The sequence below is a fragment of the Aplidium turbinatum genome, chromosome 3 (genome assembly GCF_918807975.1).
Source record: "Aplidium turbinatum chromosome 3, kaAplTurb1.1, whole genome shotgun sequence".
NCBI lineage: Eukaryota > Metazoa > Chordata > Ascidiacea > Aplousobranchia > Polyclinidae > Aplidium > Aplidium turbinatum.
The window spans coordinates 14335389-14360492 of record NC_137474.1 but is presented as its reverse complement, the minus strand read 5'-3'; the positions used below and the strand labels follow the sequence as shown (position 1 = coordinate 14360492).

Here is a 25104-nt window from a genome sequence, read left to right as displayed (position 1 = left end):
AAAATATTTCAAAAGTTGGCAAAGTTGGCAAAACTACACTACCCTCAGCCAACCCGAACAACCGTCAGCCAACGTTGGGCCAAGAAAAAATGTTTACTGGGTAGCTACTTTCAGGCATTGTCTATAATTTCAAGGCATTGTCTTGGATTTCCAGGCATTGTTGATCATTATCAATGGTTGACAGGCTTGTTAGGCATTGTCGGAAATTTTCAAGCATTGTCGAACATATTCAGGGGTTGTCGAGCATTTTCAGGGGTTGTCAAGCATTGTAGAGTAGCTACTTTCAGGCATTGTTGGGCATTTCCATGCATTATCTAGGATTTCCAGGCATTGTTGATCATTATTAGTGGTTGAGGGGTTTGTCAGGCATTGTCGAACATTTTCAGGGGTGGTCGAGCGTTTTCAGGTGTCAGGGATTCTCAGGCATTGTAAAGTACTTTAGATTCTTTCTGGCAGGCATTGTCGGACATCTTCAGGCATTGTTTAGGATTTCCAGGCATTGTCGAACATATTCAGTGGTTGATAGGTTTGTTAGAATGCCTGATTACCCCTGAAAATGCTCGACAACCCCTGAAAATGTTCGACAATGCCTGACAAACTCCTCAACTACTAATAATGATCAACAATGCCTGGAAATCCTAGACAATGCATGGAAATGCCCAACAATGTCTGAAAGTAGCTCCTCTACAATGCCTGACAACCCCTGAAAATGTTAGACAATGCCTGAAAATGTTCTATAATGCCTAATAAGCCTGTCAACTGCTGATAGTGATCGACAATGGCTGGAAATCCTAGACAATGCTTGGAAATTATCGACAGTGCCTAAAAGTAACTACTCTACAATGCCTGACAACCCCTGAAAATGCTCAACAATCCCTGAAAATGTTCGACAATGCCTGAAAATGTTCCACAATGACTACCAAACCTGTCAACCACTGATCATGATCGACAATGCCTGGAAATCCTAGACAATGCCTGGAAATTCCCAACAATGCCTGAAAGTAGCCACTCTACAATGCCTGACAACCCCTGAAAATGCTCGACAATGCTTGAAAATGTTCTACAATGCCTAAAAAATCCGTCTGAAATCCACTGATCATGGTCGACAATGCCTGGAAATCCTAGACAATGCCTGAAAATCTCCCACAATGCCTGAAAGTAGCTACTCTACAATGCTTGACAACCCCTGAAAATGCTCGACAACCCCTAAAAATGCTCCACAACCCCCCGAAAAGCCGAAAATGCCCGATAATGCCTGACAATGCCCGACAATGCCTGACAATGCTCGACAATGCCTGACAATGCCCGACAATGCCTGACAATGCCTGACAATGGGTATTTAGAGGCATTGCCGTACGAGCCAGGGGGGCAGGGGGGGCAGCCGCCCCCCTGTTGTTTCAAAACGTCGCAAATTCGGGCAAAATCTTGAAATTATTAGGGCAAAAATTGCAATATAAAAAGCTACAAAATTGCATGAATTAAGAAAAACTATAAATTAGTATCTTTTACCTATCAAACTAAGTACAGCCTCTTATTTGCACAAGAAATGTGCCGCAAATTTTTCATTTGGCACACCCGTATTGATGTATTGTATTGCATGGTGATCAAACTGTACTACGAAATGCATTTAACCAACTGCATCATGACAATTTGGGAAGCCACCAAAATATGTCTCCTATACTTTTGTGAAACTGCCCAAATCAAAACGCAAAATTTGCTATATAGCTAATTTTATTAATTTTCACAAATGCATCGTGTTGATTTGGGCAGCTGAAAACATGAAATTATTTGATAATACTGATTAGTCTGTTTATGCAACTGGCCAAATTAGCAGTGATGTACGCGCATACAAAAAATATTGACGCCGTCAGCGCAAACGCAAACGTTCGAAAAACTATACGCCGCATGCGTCAACGCAACTTGTAAAAAAAGTTGGCGGCGTCAGCGTTAGCGCATACTCTAGCGCAAACTCATTTTGTTTGCTAGGTGCCAAACATTCACACGGTATAAACCACTCGAACCAACACACTTTTCAAGCCACTTCGCGATTTCTCGTTACAAGAAATTATCTTTTTGGCCGGAAGGCACATCTGGCATTGAAAATATAAGTTTTTGCTTTTCGAAGAAGAGCTTAAAATACTTTTCCATGTAGGACCATGGATTTGTATTATCATGCTCCATTTCACTTGAAGATTAGTATTACCGTAAGTTATTCCCTGAATACAATAGTGTAGTGTAAGAAACTGTAGCATATGCCTATCAAGAAAATTCTAGTAGCCTATTATAGGCTACTAACTGTCGCTCCTTAAAAATCCATTATAAAAAACACTCTTTTTAAAATAATTCCGTTTGATTTTGAATAAGACTAATGTTGCTTTTAATGCCATAATTCTCTCAGTAAGCTCTATGCTTTTTTCTGATAAGATTTTTGAAAAGTGGGTTAATGGAAGACAAAACTGCCAGACACAAGCAAGTTTAGATTCTGAACTGCACAACTCTTTGTTATTAGCATTCAGGGATAGTTAGCATTACTAGTGTTATTAGCAGTAGGCTACTCAAAAGCCTCTCACAATTGGCCCCTGGATGCATGTTTTGCTAAACTGCTCATCTGCTCATCAAATTACAAAACATATATAATTACATACTTACGCAACAGAATGTATAAATTGTCAAGTAAAAATTACCTTAGCTTGATAGCCTACTGTATGTAGGCCTACACATTACTACGCAGTCTACGCTACATAGCCTACAACAAGAATAACCGGCTAAGTAATGTACTACATATAACATACAGAGTACAACATCATGCAAGCAATCACGATCGGAGACCAAATATTTGAGTTTGTTTAGATACATAGGCTGCACTGCTCATTGCCTGAGAAGTTTCTGATTTGCCCCAAAATGCAAGACTTAACTAATATAAATTAAAGTGCTCACAATTACTTACAAACGCCTTCAACACTGCTTGACTAAAAAAAACTTCACACTACGAAGCCAAGTCATTGTTTACATTTTACATGGAGCGGCATTACCAACCTACCTACTTGCTTGCTTACATTACATTTCTGTTCTGACCCGTAATTTCTCAGTAGGCCTAAGTTGTTTTTACTAATTCTTTTATTTTTTCTGCAAGACTTCAGTCTCCACGTGGGACTCTAGCGTCAAAGGCAGTAGTGCGATATACAAACAAACTCCAGCTGACTGAACAATAGATGACACTGTGACACAACACTAGAACAATGGGCAATTGCAAGACGTTAACATTTCGCAGTTTGACAAAAAAAATTGCAAACAACAACTAAGACATTAAAAAGTATGCGTTGACGCTATGCGCTAAAAAACCGCGAAAACTTTACGGCGCATCCTCAAGCGCAAACTATCCAAAAAAATGTGGCCGCAAGCGTTAGCGCACACAAAAAGTCTACGCCGCATGTATGCGGCGTAGAATTTGCTGCGCATACGTACATCTCTGCAAATTAGCATGAGGCAGTTTCCCCAAAATGAACAAATTCATTAATTTTTCCCATTTACATAACTGTATCGTTTAGATTTGGGCAACAAAAAATATGAAATTATCTGATCATAGTCTATTTATAAAACTGCCCAAATTGGCATGATGCAGTTGCCTCGGCACCAAAATTTACAAAGTCTTTAATTTTTTCATAATATCCATAAATACATCATCTTGATTTGGGCAACTACAAAATATGAATTTATATAAATCTGGTGAATTAATAGCCTACTTTTATAAAACAATTCTGGTGGGGACGTCACAGTACTTTTTCAACCATAAACGGACATAGCTAAGCAACACCACAACATTTAACAAAAACATGTTATACCTGTTAAAAGAATGTTAAGGTGTTGCTTAGCTTTGTTTATTTACTTTTATAAAAGGTTCTGCTACTATTCAGCGAGTTCCCTATTCGGCGAGAGCCTTTTTCGGCAAGTTGCCTGTTCGGCGATTTTTTGAAAATCCAACGACGCCTTCTGCAAATCCGATGATTGAATATTATTCAATATTCAGACATTAAATCAATGTAAATACGTACTGTTAGGCTAATTGGGTTCTTTGAATCCTACGTCACCGTCTGTATACAAACTTAGAATACTGTATATTACAGTGACGATTGGTGAGGGAAAGCAAGGAAAGCAGTGCTTACCTTAGCAAAAACTATGCAAAATATAATGACTGAATTCTAGGTTTAACTTATTATTTTTATCACGTCTATTTTAACTTGAAAATACTGTATTCGCGACTAAAATTACTCGTAACGCTTGTGAGTAGTCTAAGTCCTCACCAAACCGCATGTCCTGCCTATAAATGCCAATTGACGAAAACGCTTCTGTCAGAAACAATCACTGAAGCTCCAGGTAAGCAACTATCAAACTTGCTTTCTCAGATTCAAAAATGTCAAAAAACGCCTTCGTTTTAACCAATCCTCACCCGTTTTGCAAAACGTCACCAGCTGCTTAGCCAATCAGATGTGTTATGGTTATGGTAGGTTAGTTGTGCTTTCCCAGTGACGTCAATGCGTACATTCGCTAGAGCGACTAGACTAACTCGTCAGAATGGTATCTCGTCACGGTACACGCACAGCATCATAATGCCAATAAGCTTGTTGCTGTTTTTTGATGTCTCCTCGCCATGTACTTTAGCCTACTGTACTAGCTTTCATAGTCATGCCTTTGCCCTTTTTACAGCGTTGATATAACGTTACTTCGCCAATGAACGTTCAGGTGCGGGTGCAATATTTAGTTTGTTAAGCTTCTATACGCAGGAGGCAAACTTATCCAGCTTTTTGTACAAATTGCTTGCGGTTGTAATGTTTAGGCCTAAGTGCTAGTTTTTGTAGTGTAGGCTTAACTGAATATCTGAGAATGAATATTCATGACGAATTAAACATTTAGACAACTATTGTTCCATGTCTAACACAGGAGTTTGGTCCTGCAACGTTAAAATTAAGATTGTTCATGACTTCTAAACATTAAATGGATGTATGATCACGACATAGGCGAAGCACAATTTGACAGATTTTTATTTTTGATTTGTTTTGGAAATGCTCTCAGAGCGCACCAAATTAGAAGTGTTTTTCAAAAATTTCTGGGGAGGCCCCCCAGACCCCCCGCTGGAAGTGTTGCCTTCGGCAACACGCCTTCGAGCTTCGCCCGACGGTTACGCCCTTCGTGCCTACTACCTTGCTGCAGCATATTTCCAAGTTGCTTTCCCAACGGTTTAAGCCACCGAACGTCACTGGTATATTAGTTATTTTTGTCATCAAATTACCTAGCCTAACTATATTTTTAGAAGTAGTGCTGCCAGACCTTTTTATTTTTGTACTAAAATTCGTATCATCATAACTACTTTAATTGATTGAACAAAGTTTATTAAAACAGAAGTAGCCTAGTAGGCTATGTCTGTGTTTTATTACATTTAATTATAATTTCTCTATTATGTACTTTTTTCTGAATCCGCATGGTCACCCTGAGCCGGTTTCCTGAAGTCTATTTTTCTGAGTCTTTTATGACATATATAACAACTGAATATTTAAGTGGTGTTGTTTATTATTTGTGGTGTGTAAAACAATATTTGTTACTCTTACTTACCATGCCAAAGTGCAGAAGCATTGCGCAATGCACAAGCAAGGTATCTTCAAAGATGAATTCAGTTGTTCTATCTTGATTAGCCTACTTTGGTAAGAAGTTCTAGCTAGCTGGTGATCAGTGGCTTAGCCAGGGGGGGGGGGGAGGGGGGTTGGGTATTGCAAAGAGCAAGTTTTGCCATTACCAAACATTCAAATATCTCAGCCAGGAATTAGCCACAGGAAAACATAGAGACTTGTAGCTTTATTTCCGAAAACATGATCTTATCCTTTTGCTATGCCACCGGACAGCACCATTTTACAGGAATATTCATAACCACATTTTGGTGAAAATACTCTCAGAATGCACCAAATTCAAAGTAATTTTTCAAATTTTCTGGGAGAGGCCCCCCAGACCCCCCACTGCTGGGTGTCGCTGTAAGCGCAACACGCCGTCAAACCCCTCCTCTTCAAAATTACTGGCTACGCCACTGCTGGTGATCTTGTTATGTTAGTTTTTCACTGTTATCACGCACCGCATACATTATTTTTGGGCAATTTGTATAAAAGCGTGCACATTTGGGAAAATTTACGTTCTGCCCCCCCAAAATGGTTTGGTCTCGTACGGCTATGTTTAGAGGTACCCTTAAAGCACCGCGCAATGGATCCAGGAGGCCCACTTTGCCATATCCCCTCCAAATTCAGAAAAAAAACGTAATTTTCTCCCCTTTTGCGAATTTTTTATTTGCTCAATCATAATTTATTCACCAAGTTGTATGGCATTGGACACACAGGGTTTGAGCAATGGATTTGAATGGTAAAAGTTGTCTCACTCTCATGCCCCTCAAAAACTTAGAAAATAATGCAATATTCCAAAGTAAACACATTGTTCAACTAGTTAACAATTAAATTGACCTATTTTAGTGTATGGGTTAAAATGTGGCAGTGGCTATTTGACCGGCGCCGGTCTTTGAATCTGAAACACTATTTGACCGGTCATGACGTCATTCTATAGGCACTTCTTTCTTTTTCTCTTTCAAAGCAAAAGACGAGAAGAGTGCGTATATAAGTTGTAAATTCGACGATTATCTTCAACTGATTGGATGGCGCGTGGGTTACGTCTCTGGTTGGTGTTCCAGAGGGAATGAGTTCGATACTTCGCGGAAGCGTTTTTTTTTTAATTTTTAACTAAATTTTGACCCGAAGTGACTCAATCGTTAGGCTGCTGCATTTTTGTAGTCAATTTTTATTTTCGGAAGCCTACAGCCCAATTTTTTATGTCTTTTCAACTATGAGTAATAAAGTCAGAGTTTTTTATTTTTTTGAATTTGAGAATTTCTCTGGATAATTTTCCGTTCGTCATAAGAGGATGTGACCGTGTTTGCCGAACGACGCAAAAATGTAATGCGTCGTTCGGAAAACACGGTCACATCGCAAAAATGTAATAGGTCGTTCGGAAAACACGGTCACGGAAAATTATCCAGAGAAATTCTCAAATTCAAGAAAATTAAAAAACTCTGTAGTGGAAAAGACATAAAAAATTGGGCTGTAGGCTTCCGAAAATAAAAATTGACTACAAAAATGCAGCAGCCTAACGATTGAGTCACTTCGGGTCAAAATTTAGTTTAAAAAAATTAAAAAAAAAACGCTTCCGCGAAGTATCGAACTCATTCACTCTGGAACACCAACCAGAGACGTAACCCATGCGCCATCCAATCAGTTGAAGATAATCGTCGAATTTACAAGTTATATACGCACTCTTCTCGTCTTTTGCTTTGAAAGAGAAAAAGAAAGAAGTGCCTATAGAGTGACGTCATGACCGGTCAAATAGTGTTTCAGATTCAAAGACCGGCGCCGGTCAAATAGCCACTGCCTTAAAATGTGCCTTATATGCCGGAATGGCCCATTTCGGTGAGTCCGATTCAGTGAGTCCGATTCGGTGAGTCCGATCCTTTAACGGGGGATTTTTTCAATTTTTTTTTTAAATTATCGGGTACCGTAGCCTAATTATCATTGCCGTTTTAAGGTTAGGGGTTAAGATTAGGGGTTAGAGGTTAGGAACTCACCGAATCAGACTCACCGAATCGGACTCACCGAATAGTAGCAGACCCCTTATGCAGTATGCACAATAGGAAAAGGTGGGCCACCTCGGCGAATTTTTTAAATTTTACGGAAAAACTACAGAATGCTATATAAAGCTTCAACTAACAACATCCCCAAGCTGATTTTGTGGCTTTGTAATTGTGTCATAGGTTGCATTGTTTAAATTGATACTGCATAAAACTAGGAAAGTTTTGTTTCAAAATGAAAGAGCTAGCAAAACCCAATGTTCATATAAAAGATGAATCAAAAGTCAAAGAAAAACTTGCAGCTATTTTCAAAGGAGGAAAATCATCACTACAGGTAATTTATTGGTTACGATATTATGTATACATTATTATATATATTATTAAAGCATTTGTATTAAAGCCTTGTTTTTTAAATATGACATTTGTTTGTTTTCGATGTATACGGCAGTGTTGTACGTTGACGCCGTCAATTTGATTGCGTCAACTTTTTGTTGACGCTGAGGCTAGCGCCGTCAGTTTATTTTTTAGTTGGCGGAAGTGATAGCGACGTCAACTATTTTGCCGATTTTAAGCGTCAAGCGTTGCGTCATTTTTTTGTTTTCATGGAAAATCTAGCTTCACAATCAGAGTTTCACGATGTATTCTGGCCAGGGCGACTTATCCGAATTACCCGCTTTCGCGTTGGTTGGAATGGCTACCTGGAATACAAGCGGAAGAAATTCGCCAAATGGTGATCACTCATATCGTGAACAGTATCCAGAAGAGGGATCAGAGAGAGAAAGAAGAAAACACTGGCCAACAAAAAAAATTTTTTTTTGGTGCCGAACGTACCGTATTTCAACTGATTTTAGCTAATTTGGAGTCGCTGATTTCAAAAATGCAGTCAGTTTTTGTGTATCAGGTCTAGTTTTCTAGTTACGGTGATTCCACTGCATGAGTGCACTTATGCATAATTGCTCATGTAAAGTCTTTTCACGAGTCAAATATATTGTTAAAAGACACAAATCAATTTCAGCAAGCCAACAAAGAACTTAAAAACGTACACATAAACATAGGATTGATAGGTATGGCGGCTTTTTATTCTTCACCTTTCTTAATTAAGTGTCTGCCATAAACTTGCGCTTAAGAGATCTATGAGAGTGAACTGCAAAAGCATCATTGCGTTTAATATACCAGCAATAGTCAGCTTGTAGCGATCCATTATTGCGTCAAACAAGTTTCCCTTTCTTTAACTTGAAATTGCTCCCCTTGCTCGTCACTCAAATCGCCAAGATTATCAGGAAAGTAGTCTAGATTTATTATCACCATCATTATTATTATATTAATGTGAAGAGGAGGTAACACAACTTTTGATCAGTCCACCAGAGCAGGGGTTCCCAACCGAGGGTACTCGTACCCCTTGGGGGTACGAGATTAAACATCCAGGAGTACGAAGATCCTTTGGTCACAGAGCAGCTTTTCAAGCAGATTTCACAGTACTTATTTTGGAATTGTAAATTGTATTATGCCATTACGGTCTTTACTTTGAAAAAAACAAACAATTATTTACAAATAATGGATGTTATTTAGCAGGCTAAGAAGCCTCATTGTCTCATAAGTCATAACAATGCGTTTTTTTTTACTTGCTGCTGCTGAAAATGGAAACCTTGCTAATTTTCTTTGGTTTGATCAAATTGCAAATAACTTTTTGCTGCTAAATGTCAAAAATTAAATTATTTCCCATTTAAAGATGCTGGTTGGTTGATTCTTTCGATGGTTACTTTTTTGCTGAAATATTTCCAGCATTGGATTATAAATCCATTTCTGTTTGATTGAACAAAAATGTCGGATGAGGGTATAATTTGAAGGAGAAGATCATAGAAATGAAAAGCTGCCAAAATTGAAACTTTTATTTGACAAATTAAAGTTAGAAGATTTTTGGTGTGTTGCTATGAAGCCTTCCCAAGTCTTGCTATGGAAGCCATGACAGTGTTAATTCTCTTAACAACTTATAACTGTGAAAGTGGCTTTTCGACCATGAAAGTAGCTTTTCGGCCTATCAAAAATAAGTACAAAAATCGTCTGCAATTGGAAGATGATTTACGTGTTGCCTTGAGTAAAATCGAACCGTCGTTTGAGCGAATTTTATCAATGAAGCAGCAACAAATGTCTCACTGAGAAGTGACAAACAAAATAACTGACATTTAATTTCTTTTGGCAATTTTTGCATTTCTGTGTGAAGTATCGATTTAACGTTTAATTGAGTTATAAAAGCAATTTAATTTAGCAATATATACCTGAAAAATTCAATCAGAATTTTTTTGGGGGTACGAAGAATGCTCTGACCTGACAAAGGGGTATGAACAGTAAAAAAAGTTGGAAACCCCTGCACCAGAGTATGAGCTTGAACATTTTTCTCGCCAGGAATCATTTCACTTCTTAGTTCTCAAAGGCCAATGTTTCTTTTTCCAATGCTGATCTCTTGCCCTACTGTCACCACAAATAGAGAAAACAAGGAAAGTTTGCGCATCCACCTTGCATTCCAAGCAGAAATCCAACCATTTTCGAATCAACGCAAAAGTCCAATTGTGTTAATAATATGAAATTTTTTCCAAAACAAATTTGACTTCGTTATACTTTTCTTTGAGAGTTGTTGAATGTCCAAGTAGTACAGATCCATAAACATTTCTATTATGCAGTAAAACACATTTTAGACTTCATTTACAGCTGTCAATAAAAAGTTGCCAATCTTGAGGATTGTATTCTGCGACACTAAACTTTTTAAGAAGACCTTCCACATCGGTACAGTTATTATCATTTTGCTGAGAAAAATACGGCAAAAATTCGACATGGCATTTCCAATAGTAAGTAATTACAGTACCTGGTTCAATTTTTTTTTTCTTTGAGTCTTGAAACCAGTAACTCAGAAGCTTTCTTTGATAAATTTTAATCCCTCGCTAAGTCATTGAGTTCTCCCTGAGAAAAAGTTGACAAGGTAAAATAGCAGGAGGAAATTCGATTTCAGCAAGGGTGGAATCGCTGTCAGTGGAAGCTTGCTCGTCTTCGCTGTCAGGAAGTAAATCCAATTGTGGCAACCCTTCAAAATCAGGAACAGGAAGTTTTTCTCTGTGTAGCACTGGCCTGATTGCTGAAGCTAGGTTTGGATATTGCAAGGAAGTCCTATTTTTCCTGTTTATGCCTTTTATGTTTACTGCACAAAATAGTAGTCGCTATTATGATCTTTTGGTTCACGCCACACCATTGGAATAGCAAACCTTAATCCTTTTCTTCTTTTGTTCGTCCACTGACGTAAATGTTCTGAGCAAGTTTTGCAAACAATGTGAAGAGCCCAAGACTTATCTTGATTCCCCAGACTTTACTTTAAAGTAAGCAAGATAAGCACGCTTTACAAAATCATTGATTGGTTTTCTGTTAAGCTCTAGTCTAGGGCGTAATCACGACAGATGTAGGAGAAAATATTTGTGTTATTGAGACAACGTCTTCCAGATGTTGTAGCCATTAGCGCATAAGACCCCCCCCCAAAAAAAGCTCCATTATGCTGTCTTGATTTGCACCTACTAGCATTTAACACAAAAAACGATTGTCTTGGCATTGTCTGCTTTCATTGTTTGTTTTAAAGTGTATTGCAAGAGTAATAATAAAGGTTGTAATTTCATAATAACAGCAATAAAACTATTGTATTTGTGCTACTTTGTAGGGCAATTGTAAAAAAGTCAAAATCACTGTAACTTAAAAAGTTGACCTGATGGAGAAAAACTGATTGCATTTTCGGAATCAGCCCCCCCAAAGTTAGTCTAAATCAGTTCAAAAACTGCCGGCACCAAAAATTGTGTCGGCCAGTGAAATCAATGAATGTCATTGTGGAGGTCGAAGATATACTTTATTTCAAGAGCTCTATGCCTTGAAAACAGCGGTGTTGGCGCAGTGGACCTGGTTAAAAGATTTATATATGCTAAGCCAGGGTTTCCCGAACTTTTTCGGGCCACGGACCACTATTTGTGAATTTTTTTGGGCCACAGAGCACTAATTTTTTGTAAACAACTTTTTAACTGCAACGAAGATGCAACAAGTAAGATTTACGATATTGGATAGAAAAGGCTTTCGAAATCGGGTCTGCTACTATTCGATGAGTCCGATTCGGTGAGTTCCTAACCTCTAACCCCTAACCCTAAAACGCCAATGATAATTAGGCTACGGTACCCAATAATTTAAAAAAAAAAAAAATGAAAAAATCACCAAATAGGGATCGGACTCACCGAATCGGACTCACCAAAACGGGCCATTTTGTTCGAAATCATCTTAGTTGTAAAAAACTGTCTAAATTATCTTTGACACTTGACAGGGTACGTAGGCTACTGTACAGCGTATATGTGTGACTTTTTAATTTCTTGTCATATCGCTACGGACCACAGTTTGGGAAACCCTGTGCTAAGCCATCACAGCACGCTAGGAACAGTGATCCCTTTCCGAGTAAACGTTTTCAAGACTTGTTTTTGAAATACAACACACCAATACCATTCAGCGCTGCTGTGGAACACATGTTTTCACTTGGAAAGGACATTATGCGTCCCAAACGCAGCAGATTGTCAGACAAACGTTTTGAAATGCTAATTGTGTTTCTACAAGTAAATAACTAATAAGCTAAGAAGCTAATTACAATACAGTCTCAAAACATAAAACCTGCTCTTTATTTATAGCCATTGTTCACCTAAACTTGGTTGCAATACTTCTGTTTTGTGAGACCCTGGCTAAAATAGCGCTAGAAATTTGCGCTGACGCCGTCAAATTCTTTAAGAGCTGATGCAGCACTTTACGCTGTAAAGTTTTTAGGCAATTCGCGCTGACGTCAATTTATTTCCTTGATGTTTACAGCACTGGTGTACCGGAATGGCCCGTTTCGGTGAGTCCGATCCCTATTTGATGATTTTTTCAATTTTTTTTAAATTATTGGGTACCGTAGCCTAATTATCATTGCCTTTTAAGGGTTAGGGGTTAGAGGTTAGGAACTCACCGAATAGTAGCAGACCCCTGGTATACGGAATGGTATACGCAATGTTCTAAACATATTTTTTTATATTTTGGTGCTCTTCTGCGCTATTGCTCGTTTTCAGGACGCCTAGTTAGTGGTTACCTATTGCTGCTTTTTCAGATTTTGTTTCTATTTGTATCATAGAGTATAATTTTCATTGCCTTATATAATATTCGAACATTTGCATAGAGCAATCGACATTCTTTGCTATTCCTATTGCATTAATTAAATTGTTCACCATAAGTGTATGATTATGAACTGCTAATTTTTCAGCAAATAGTGTTTATTGATTATTTTTAAACATGTATGATATGGTAGAACAAAGGTTAGTTTGCTGGTTGTGCTGTTACATCATGTTCAAGTATTTAACTGATGCTTCAAATGTCAATTGAATGCCAACTGAAGAAATGTCTAAATCTTGTCATGGTACTTGATGGTACACAAGAAAGTTGCTTCAATCATTGTCAAATAATATTGCTAGGCTTATATTTAAACTTAATGGAATAAAGTAACTGCAGTACTAGTAAGAATAGTATTAGTAATGTTTGCAATACCTTTGTGCATGTAAATTCAAGCTTGCAAGTAATATTGTGATAACGGCACAATAAGTGAATGGGCAATGTGATTGTGATCACCAATTCGGGATTCTCGCAGTCTTGCACTAATAAAATGGCGTGACGATAGGCTGGCGCTTAGAAGTCGTGTGATGTTTGATGGGCATTTTCACATTTTTTGAGCAATTTTGGAGGGAATTTTATCTTATTAAGTAAATTTTAATTGTTACATTTGAATGTTCAAAAATGCATTGCGGCCACACCACAACATTCTTCCGGGCCGCATGTTTGAGACCCTTGCTCTAGAAGGATACGAGATGATTTCTGTTAACAAGTTAAGCGAGATGACAAAATAAAAAATTTTACTCTTCATTGATGAGACCATCAAAATCCACCAACTTTTCCAAATTTCAAAAAAGTAGGCAAACTGTTAGTCATTTGATTTTAGACTGTTCATGGATTCTACTACCCAGTGGTTTCAACTTTCATCACAGTTTAACAATGCGGAAATATATTTAACAACTGACTAAAAGACGACAGGCTTCAAGTGTGACAATGTCATTTGAAACTACTACAGTACTACAATGTAAATATAAGTCTTTCTGTTATTAACTTATTCCAATTTAAATATAGTCAAGAATAAACTTTTGAAAGAAGTTATGATGAAGTTGTGAAGAATAAACTAGAAGTATAATCGTAATTTACTTACATATTGCAAACAACTTTTGCTGGTGCAAAATAACTTACCTGTTTTATTCCAAAACTTCTAATGTGTTTCAGATTATTAGTGATTTTGATATGACCCTAACACGATACTCATCTAATGGAGAAAGGTGCCCAAGCAGTCATGGTAATAAAATTTATTTAAACAATAAGACACAATTAGTGTTTAAGCAGTGATTTTCAAACTGGGTTTGTGCAGAAGTCAGGACTTTAAAAAAAAAATAAACAAATCTGTAACGCTATGCCAGTGTTAAATCAATCAAAGTTTACTTTTGTTTAAATTTTTTTATACAGGACTTTCTAAAAGTTGTTGTTAGTTCTGAAATAAATTACTGGTAACCTTGCCATAAGCTTGCTGCTGTCACAGTCAATTGCTTTTGACTACAAATGCAAAAATGTTGTGTTCTTCCTGCTTTGCCCCTGTAATGCTTTACCAATTATATATATATATCTTTAGAAAGTGCTAGTCGTAGAAACGATCTTTAGAAAAGCAAAAAATGTAATATATATAATATAGTAGTATTTATATTCACTTCCGGGTGACTGAACGGTTTGCAGAAAGTTAGCTTATAAACCATGTTGTGATAACTGAGTCTTTTGCTTTTGGGACGATGAAAGCATGAATTGCAAACAATGTATCATGAGTGTGTTGCTTCTTTACAATAATGACAATCAATATTTTATCAGTTTCTGTTCATTACTTTTAGTAGCATTGCACAGGTCCATTGCATTTTCTTACAGTTTTAGTATCAATGAAAAAGTTATTTTTTTTTTTTGATGAAATACTTTCTTAAAGCTGTTACGGTAATTATGCATTTGTACATGAAATTTCTACTGTTTAGCGAATAAATGATCTTTCTTGCATCAACGCTATTGTATATTGACTCATTGTATTGTCTTATGTGTTCTTCACTTTCTGTTCCTGTCAATCAGCTTTTCGAAATAATCAGCTCTTCCTTTTTGTGCTTAGGGATTCTTGAAGCTCGTATACATATGACACCAGAGCAAAGAGAAGCTCATACTGCTGTTTTCAAGAAATATTATGGCATTGAAACGAATCCAGACATGTCAGTAGAAGAAAAGATACCATACATGTTAGAATGGTAATGTGAATTTCAAGCTCTATGTTGTAGATATTTTGCTTACCAAATGTTTTCCAAACAGTTTTTCTGTGAGCTTAATCTGATCAGATTATAGTCTTTGTGCCCAAATAATTTCATTATGCTTTCAAGTACGGTATGGTATTGGTAGCCTATATATAATGAATTGTCAGATAAAACTCTAAATCTTACCACGCGGCTTGCCTGACTGACAACCCCTTAATTGTCAAGCAAAGTGTCAAAATCACTCCACCGTTGTTGTTTTTTCATACTGTTTGACATGGTCGTTGGACCACTTGACATGCGACAACTCAGCTGTGCTTTTCAGCTACTGCCAAGTTAGCAAATGAGATTTAAGTGCTCACTGCTCATGTCGGACTTGCTTGCAAGCTGCTTGGTCATTGCTTGTCAAACTCATTTTGCTGACTTGTGACATTCCAAGTTTCGGTTTGCTCAGTTTCATCATTCACCAATTTCAGCCTCTTTCTAAAATGTTGCTGGCTCAGTTGTCACTTTCTAAGTTCACAACTGCAGGAGACTCGCTAAACATAGCGATACTATTTTACTTCAAAGTGAGTGAGATCATGTCCGTAATGCTTGTCTCTGCTTGAGCATCTGGATGCGCTACGAACTAAATTTGTTTGCAGTTGTTTCTGCAAACGGTTTTGCATCGACATGTTTTGTTCTCATATCACTTGTAGATTTTTAAACATCTCTGTTATCTTACGGCTTGACTTGTACACGAAGGTGGGATAAGGCTCACACAGCGATGGGAAGTGCGACGATTCGTTTCTCTGACATCAAGCAAGCTGTTAGCCAATCAAACGCGCTTTTGAAGTAAGCAAGTTTGCTTAAATATATCTTTGAACATTTCCTTTTTATTCTTTTCAGTTTTCTGGTTAAAATTTTTTGTTTTTAAACAATAAATATATACTACAAAAAAGTGCTCAATGCCAAGCAAAAAAGTCAAGCAGAGCGAAGTACTATGGTAGGTTATATCAAATATAGTTGATTTTGATCTAAACTACCTGAACAGGCTGTTTCACCCTTATTGGGATCATCAGAAAGTTCTTATTCAAATAGAATTTTGTTTTTACATTGTTTAACTGTGAAATGTCCTAATTTTTCCGTTTTGGAATAAAAAGAAATTATTTGTGTTGTACTTATGAAGAAAACCTCTTTACAGTATTATCCCAGACATCAAAATCTATCGTTTTTACATTGATTCAACGTCTGCACTCTACAGGCGTTTATTACACCATGTAACAAAATTTCGGAAAATTTTTAGTTGCGGAAAAATTTTTATGTATTGCGTTCTGTTACTTCAAACTAATCACCAAAATAGCAAAAAAAATTCTGAAGTGTCCTTACTTTTGATAAAATGTCACTTTTTCTGATTGTTAATTTTACTCAGAGATTTTCTGTATTAACCAGCATAGTTTTCTATTAAACGTGTAAACATGCAAACACAAAGAAATAAAATCCAGATATAAGCCATATATGCATCATGCAAAGATGAAAACACTTCAAAAGTGGTCACATTTGTGTGACTTGGGTCTATACACTGAGAAATCTTCTCGTATTGCGGACCATACACCCCCCCCCCCCATTTTATGTTGCAAATCCACCGCCCTAGATATTTTCTTTCCATATAAGATGAAATCTTTTACCATCTTTTCCGCTTCCATCAATCCCCCATAGGGATCAACACAATCAAGATGGGAGTGCAGGAAATGCATTTTTATGGACATGAAACACACCATTTTTCATATTCTTTTATCTATCACATTGTTTCCAAAAAGTGATAATAATTATTGTTTCGTTGAGCCTATTACCAAAATTCTGAATTTATGTCTGTATTAGGTATGTTGAATTCGTCATGAGAGACTTTTTTCTATATCTTGAGACACTACCATGTCTTATGCAGCTTTTTTTGCTCTAGGGTTTGAGAATCGGCAACTCAGCTGCTGACTGCTATGCGAAACAGGTGCAATAGGGTGTTACATTTTTTCAAACCTACTACAATATAGTGTTTGTTTGGTGGGAAATGCACTCAAACAAACTATGTCAAAATATTTTTCACTTAAAATAATATTTTGAGGTTCCACACTTGCGTTAACGATTCACCCGATATTGGCGATTTTATCATATGAACAACACAGTAACAGTATGAGTAATGTTATCGAAACTGTCCTGGTAAGAAACATAGACATGGGCTAATACATGCAAAGACGTCGGCAGAATTTTTTTTAAGGGGGGGGGGGGGGCGTTTTTGTAATTTTGACATTTTTTAGGGGGGCGCCACTTATGTAATCTACATAAGTAGAATTACTTTCATTACTTTACACCTCTGGTCATGGCTAAGTGGAAAATTTGGGGCATTTCTTATTGAAATAGTACGTTTCACAATCATATTGATTATTCTAGGGGGGGCCAAGACCCCCCCTTGCCCACGTCCTATCAACGCCCTTGAATACATGCACTGTATTACTAAATAATATCAAACTCTCATCTTCTACAATTCACTAGTGTATCTGTATATTTTAAACATACGAAATATTACAAAAAAATCAAGTGTCCTACAGATATTCGAGACTGGTGGTCATGCAAGTAACATATCCTCTGATCGCTGTATCAATCTTTTTCAGTTTTTCGTCACTCATGTCATCATTGCTATCCTTGATTTTCTTTTCCTCTAAGGGTTTCTTAACATTCCCAATCAGTCTTTCATTTGGCATTTGGTTATTTTTGAAACTTTGCCATATTCCTCCGTCACCCAATAAAATACAAGGAGAACATTTACTGGTGATATCAAAGAAAGCTTTGAGGGGTCTAGCTGACCATTCTCTTGCCAGAAGCATTAAGGCTGGTCCTTCAACCGCACTGGGTCTTTTAAAAATGGAACAAAACATTAGAGTGTAGACATCAACAATAAATTGGGAAATTTGGTTCAGAACAACATGTTGTGAGGAATTCAACTGAAATGGACAAAATGATAAAATGCGCAAATACCCATTTGCAGTTGTTAGCCACCTTGCATGTCCCACTGTCTCCTGCTTGTAAAATAAATATTTTTAGAAAGAACTTGGAACTTGTCTGAATGTATTGCAAGCCAATGCTAGTAAAACTGCTTGATCATCTCGAATTGATTTCTTGCAAGCAGGTTTAGTGGACTCAGCTTCCAAAAAGTCAGATAAAATCTGTTGACTTTTTGTAGTTGGTTTTAAATTAGGGGTGGTCAAATTATTAGCCAGAAGATAATGTTTTGAAATCTTCGAAATAAAGTTAAAAACCGATCCATGCTGCAATAACTCCGGTGATGTTGTATCGCCATCAAGAGCTTTAATAACATCTCCCAAATACAATTCGACTATGTGAAATAAGCATTCCTATAACAGCACATCATGCTCATACTCTTTATTAACATGCTGTGAAATTCTTGCACAAATTCCACGCCTGTGTCCTGTGTTAAGAGATGTTGTATCTGTCATAACAGATAGAATCTTCTTGAAAAAGCTGGGTTGGATCAACTCCTTTATTGCCAAAAAGCAAGCTTCCCCGGTAACGCTCTCATTTCTTCTAAAAGTTTTAAGAGCTATGAAGATTTCTTCATCAGTGAAATTGGCCAAACATACTAGTCTTTCTCTGTTGAATATTCGCTTTCCATCAAAGCATAGCTGATAGTATACAGCATTAATCATTTTTTGCAACGTGTTCCTCAGTGCCAACTTATGCCGATAAACTGTAACATGGGATCGTTTTGCTTCTGGATGTCCAGATATTTCAGCAGCTGAGTTCAATAGTGATGATGATAAACGATTTGAAGCCAGTTTTTTATCCGCCATAATACAGTTATCTGTGCTAACAACACTTAACCTTTTTGTACGATTAGATGGCCCAGCCTCATCTTCTTCAACTTGGATTTGTGCACTTTCCATTTCATAATTATCATCACTACCCATTAGACTCGGTTTCATCAATTGCTGAACTGCTTCCCTGTATTGATTGTCCATAAAGAACTCTACATGGTTCTGGTGTATTGTTTCTTCAGCTGTATTTGCTAATTCTTCTCATATTTGCTTCAGTTTCCTGAATATCTAAACCACCAATCACTTGTATTCTCCTATTTCTCAGGTCAGTTAAAAACCCTGGTTCTAGCACTGGAATGCGCCTTTCAAAATCACATTTGCATACTGTTTTCTTGTGCCATTGCTGCTCAACTGTTATTTTGCACTTACAGGAACTCACATCAAATAAGTTCTCAAGTTTACTCTGAAATGCAGCTACTTTCATTAAATATGCTGGGGAGTTTAGATGAGATAATGGCTTAGCTTGAAGTTTTTTCACCTGATCAAAAAGTTCTTTCGTCATTTGAGTTACACGATCAATGTTAACATGTGGCAGACCAGCTTTTCCCCACAACTGAATGATATTTTGTACTAACAATGTCTTTACTTCAACAAATGTAGGAATTTTTTCAGTATTTTGATCAAGCATTATTTTATTTCTTAACCAAAAGAAAGCTCTTGCTACATCACCATTAGTAGGAAGTTGAAGCTGCGGTAACTCAGTTGGATAACCAATGCAATCTAAGATTTTAGTCCAATTTCTAGTGACGCGTGAAGATTTTTTTTTTTTTTTCTTCTTTGATTTTCATATTCTAGGTTGCCAGATAAGTACACAACAACTTGATTTTATAAACTATTGTTTTTAGAGACCATTTGCTGAAAAAAAAGTTAATACACATGAATAAATCCAAGAAATAGCAGGCATAAAAATCCTGCATTTTTTTGAATTTTTTAGATTTTATCCAATATTACCCATAGAGCGTGGAACCTCAAAATATAAATATTTTTAATTTATTTTTTGTGCTGACTAGTTTTTGTGCAAAAACCCATCAAATAAATGATATATTGAACGATTTTGCCCTGGGTTGTACAAAAATGTAACACCCTAAGGTGCAATAGAACATAATATGGAAGAATATGCAATGTCATATCGGTTTTTTGTTTTTCTAAACCGTGAGCTGTCAACCATATAGCAACAACGGTCTTCTGTATGGTTTCGGGGTTCTCTCCAAACTCTTGAATTAGCAAATACTGTAGCATCAAATGTCGTTTTCCCTTAGTCAGCTATCTAAATTGGTCCAATGTGTTCTGCAGATCACATAAGGTGCACAGCTTTTAACTTGGTCAATTTGGTCACTAATTTCCATACCAAAATACATTTCATAAGTATAAAAGCTTTGCTTCTAGCTTTGTTTCATTGCACATTTCGCTTGTTGGTCTGATATGGTTACTGATATAGATAGACCACAAACATAGCAAAAAGTTTCAAAACAATCAGTAAAAAGTTTGCATTCACGAGATGATTCAATTCCCAATTTATCTGCAATTTAGGCTAGAGCTTTTTACAGAACACTGTAAGAAACAACGAATGATTGAAACGTTTTAAGTTCTATATTTTCTGATTACATTGATAGTGAATAAAAACAACTTGAAATTTTGTAGCCTACTTGCTCTATTCCGCGACTATGACCAAACAAAGATCATTGTTATGATACAAGCTACAGTTATGAAGCTAAAATGATAGCCACTATGATGTCATAGTTTACCGACCTTATAAGGAATTTAGAGTAAGAGCTTGAGAAACAGGGTACTAGAAGTTCAAAAACCTTAAATAAATATTTTTTAAACGACACTTGTGGAAAAAAATTGCTAGAAGCATGTTTTAATCAACTATATCTTTCAAAAAATACTAAAAACTTGACACAACTAATTTTTTGTTACATGGTGTTATATATCCCTAACTTGTTTTGCTTATTATTTATTGACTTGGGATCGTTTACTTTCAGAGATGGGTGTCTTGAATTGTTTCAAACTTTAAACGAGCAGTCTATTCCATTGCTTATCCTATCGGCCGGGCTAGGAAACATTATTGAAGAAGTGATTCGGCAAAGATCGCAGTTTTATCCGAACATGAAATTAGTTTCAAATATCATAGACTTTGATAAAGAGGTTCGTGTATATGTTAATTAATTCAAAGTGCCCAGTGATCAAAGAGATTGTTTTTATTCCACCAGTATGTGCTGAATCTTTTCATCATAATATGATCGTTAAGTAGTTAAATTGATCATTATTATTTCAGGCTTATCACTAAATTAAAATCCTGACATGATAGGGATTTTCATCTTCCAGTTCCGTGATTTTTTTTGATCGTACCCACAAACTAATCAAGGCTTGCTGAGAATCAACTGCAGCTTATCTTTCATCTTGAAAATTTGGATTCATCACAAGTGTCGTTACATCCGAGATCCCAATTGTAATTGAAATGCGCTTATGAACTTATTAAATGACCATGGGCTTCACTCAAAATTTTTTCGCAGGTAAAATTTTTAGTATCGCAATCTATAAAAATAGTAGGCTAGTAACTGGTAGCATGAGGCCCATGGTGGAAGAGTTTGCCGTGGTTTTAATGCTTCACATTTAAATTATCATTAACACCCAAAAAAATATTTTTCGAAAAATTGACGAATGGAGGATTTTTACTTAAGCTTGAGTATGCTTGCTGTCGTTTGCTTTGTGCACGCCATGATGCAAACAAGTTCAACGACCAGCATCAATCAGTGTTGCCAGACGCTTACCATTTCATTTCCCACCACCATATAAAAACTCTCTCAATGTGGTTTAATTTTGTTAACCTCATAAGCAAACTTTTTGGTTTACAAACCACTTTCATTGAAACTGAAAGTTTTGATATTCGTAAGAAAAGAAAATGTTCTCCACCTGGCTCAGGCGTACAAAATTGCAGTATACGCTAAAAAGATGCACTTGTCCATAAAAGACAAATCTCCTCACCTTTTTTAAAACCATTAAATATCCCTACATTGAGAAAAAACTTATCTGACAACACTGGCATATATTGTTTATAAGCTTTGACCGTTCATTAGCTCAGTTTTTTTTTATGATTAGGGAGTTATGACTGGATTTAAAGGCAAAACTATTCATACATTCAACAAAAATGAAGGGGCTCTTGAACACTCCTCTTACTTTGAAGAAATAAGCCACCGCCACAACATCATACTATTAGGAGACATGATGGGGGACCTCAACATGGCTCATGGTGTACCAGATGTGAACACTCTATTAACAATAGGATATCTAAACCACCCGGTAAGATTTTCGCTTTGCTTCATGACACTTGCACTGTTTTGTGATATTGCGTGCAATATTTTATTGATGTTGTTAGTGGATTAGATGCGAATGGGTTAAGCGCATTTCACATCTTAATTCTGGTATAACATGGCATGGCATAACAGTGAATGATAGTTTAAAGTCTTACCTTAAAACTGAAGTCTCCATTATTGTAAGCGATGGTATCGTGGTTTTATGTTAATTGAAGTTTATTTGCATTTTTAGTCTCCCGAATCTCTCGCCAAATACAAAGATGCATGGGACATTGTCATTGTTGAAGATCACACTGTCGATGTATTATCTTCCATTGTGGAAAAGGTTATCAACCCGGCTTAACACTATTCAAGACTAATAGAGAAAACGTTTAAAAGGCTGCTTAATTTTGTGCTAATTTAGACAATTTCATAGTTTTCATAAAACAAAGTAGACGTTCTTTTTATTCGTACACTGCTACCACATATTTCTTTGCATTCTCTATTTTTTCAATATATAGTAAGTTAGTCGAATTTAGCCATGCTTTTGTTTTTTTCATTTCAAGCGTTAATTTTAAGTGACATGGAAGTTGTTATGACATAACGAGCGCTTGTTAATTTCGTTTAGCAGCAAAGCGTTTCCATTTGTCCCCTGCGTTGCCATGTAGCACATCATCAGTTACTCAGACAGCTAAATTCATCATTTTTACATTCTTCTCCTTCATGGTGTGTCACACGGCCGTAGCCCAGAGCATCACGCAAGCTCTTGCTCCATCGTTGAACTCGGCCAAATCCTGCACAAGATTTTTACATTGTTTCAACGTTTACAGACGTATTTGTAACTGATTGTGATCGTAACCACGATGCGACTCAGAATCACTGTTTTTCCCCTATCTTCATCTTCACCAAACTCTCAGGAAATCTCAAAATTCTACCTTTGTCCTTTTCCTGATGTGGTTAAACAAGCTACTTTTTTTCCACCCCAAGTTTTAAAACAAGCTGTGGCCTATGTGAGTGTGAAATAAAAACCACTGATTGGACAATGTGTTTTTGTATATTTTATGTTTTTTTACGGCATTGTCGCATAAAGTGATCGTACTGCCCTCACTTTTCACGCGAACAGCTGTTTGCTCAGCCACACTTCTGATGGTATTTGATTAGTGCTAGACATAGCCGTAGGAGAGTAAAACATTTGGGAGAGGGGCGAACAAAATTTGCTGAAATTTTGTCGTTGCAAATATACTTTCAAAAACGCAATATTACTCACAACTTCTGAGGTGGTGTATATTCTCAAACAAGGGTCGGGAACCTTTTTAGATAAGACAGCCATAAAAGCTACATTTTTATAAATCTATTTCCATAAAAAACATATAATGCTTTAACATGTAGTGGCAGGTGATGCGTTGTAAAAGTGGGGTCATGGGTTTACCGTACTGAAGATGAGAAAAACAGCGTTGGGTTTAATTTGGTGCATTTTGAGTGTATTTTCAGGTGTAATGAAAAGTTAATCTAAAAGTTTTTGTGAGCCAGACTCGAGAGTCATGCGTTGACAACCCCTGGTCTAATAACTCCACAGTCATCAACTTGGCAGTGTTCGAAAACACAGGCAACAAAACATTTAACTTAGGTAAACAAGGCTGACTTAACATCACTCTACATTCATAGACCTGTCTGTGTCCCAATTACCGTAAATAAACCATCAAATTTCTTGCATCTTTGCACAAAACTTCTTTTAGTATTTGATGTAATAACTTATTACAATGAAATCATAGTCAATGTTCTTTCAATAGCTTCGCTACGTTAATAACTGAATATTTTTTTTCAGACGTTTTTAGAAATACTGTAATTGCATTAGTAGAACAAGGACAAGAAATTAAAAACCGCAAACTCCGTTAAAAAGGTTGCTGCTGGAGATACTATCGGAACTAAACCTTCGAACACTTGATCTTTTCAAAGAAACGTGAAAAGTTGTGGAGCTCTGCCTTTGCCTCCCGGTTTCAGCTGCATTATCAGAAAGTTCTTTTTCTGCTCTATGGCACCTGAAAATGTGGTTCAGAAGGTAGCCTAAATGACACAAAAAAGACTTACTCGTCTTGCGTTGATGCATGTCCACTAAAACATTTTGAACACTGTCGATGTCAAAAAACTCATTGCACAGCTCATAGAGAAAAACCTGAGCGAAAAGCAGTCTTCGGAAGCGTGTGAGAACTCATTTCCACAGACTGTCGTTTTCATATCACTTTCTAATTTGTTCGTTTTCATTTTAATTTCCTGAACAGCTGCTTTTGTTGTTGCCATTCTTCGTTTCTTACAACTTATACAATAGGGTGGAGTGAAAAAAAATTTTTTTTTTTCAATTAAAAAAATCAGATTAACCAAAAGTGGCGTATGGACCTAAAACCAACTTCTGAGAAGGTTTTGGGTTTGTGCCACCTACACCCAGGTGGCCCATAATTTTTAAAGGTCATCCGAGGGTCAAATTTCATGAAAATCCCATAACTTGGAAACCGGTTAAGCTAGAATGTTGGTTTTTGGCTTAAAATTTCCAGAAGGTCCATGTTTATATATCGTCAGACTAATAAAATAATGGCGTAACTCACTTTTTGACGAAATTGAGATATCAGTGTTTTGTAGGTCCCTAAAATGTAGCGCATCTGCCACATAATTTTCTAAGACCTACGTTAACGGAAAAGTGGTATTTTCGTAAAAATGTCAAATGGCCTAACTCAAACGCATGACTTAGGCCATTTTACAAATCTTTTTAATCGTTTGCTGGAAGTAAAGCTTTCCTCCAACAGAGCAGATGATCAGAAGACGACGATCTAAATTGCACAGAAATAGAGCTTCCACTTTATCACAAGTCAAGACGATTAGGTTAGCAC

At 36.7% G+C, this 25104-nt stretch overlaps 1 protein-coding gene across 1 annotated transcript; it reads left to right on the top strand.

Annotated features, from left to right (window-relative positions):
• Window positions 1-7838: 7838 nt before the first annotated feature.
• LOC145767577 (cytosolic 5'-nucleotidase 3-like) lies at window positions 7839-23261 on the top strand. Its single transcript, XM_082579426.1, has 7 exons — window positions 7839-7985; window positions 14015-14084; window positions 14928-15060; window positions 15805-15894; window positions 20912-21074; window positions 22029-22229; window positions 22476-23261. Exons 1-7 carry the CDS (start codon window positions 7887-7889, stop codon window positions 22584-22586), a joined length of 867 nt encoding a protein of 288 aa, XP_082435552.1. The 5' UTR covers window positions 7839-7886; the 3' UTR covers window positions 22587-23261.
• The last annotated feature ends 1843 nt before the right edge of the window (window positions 23262-25104 follow it).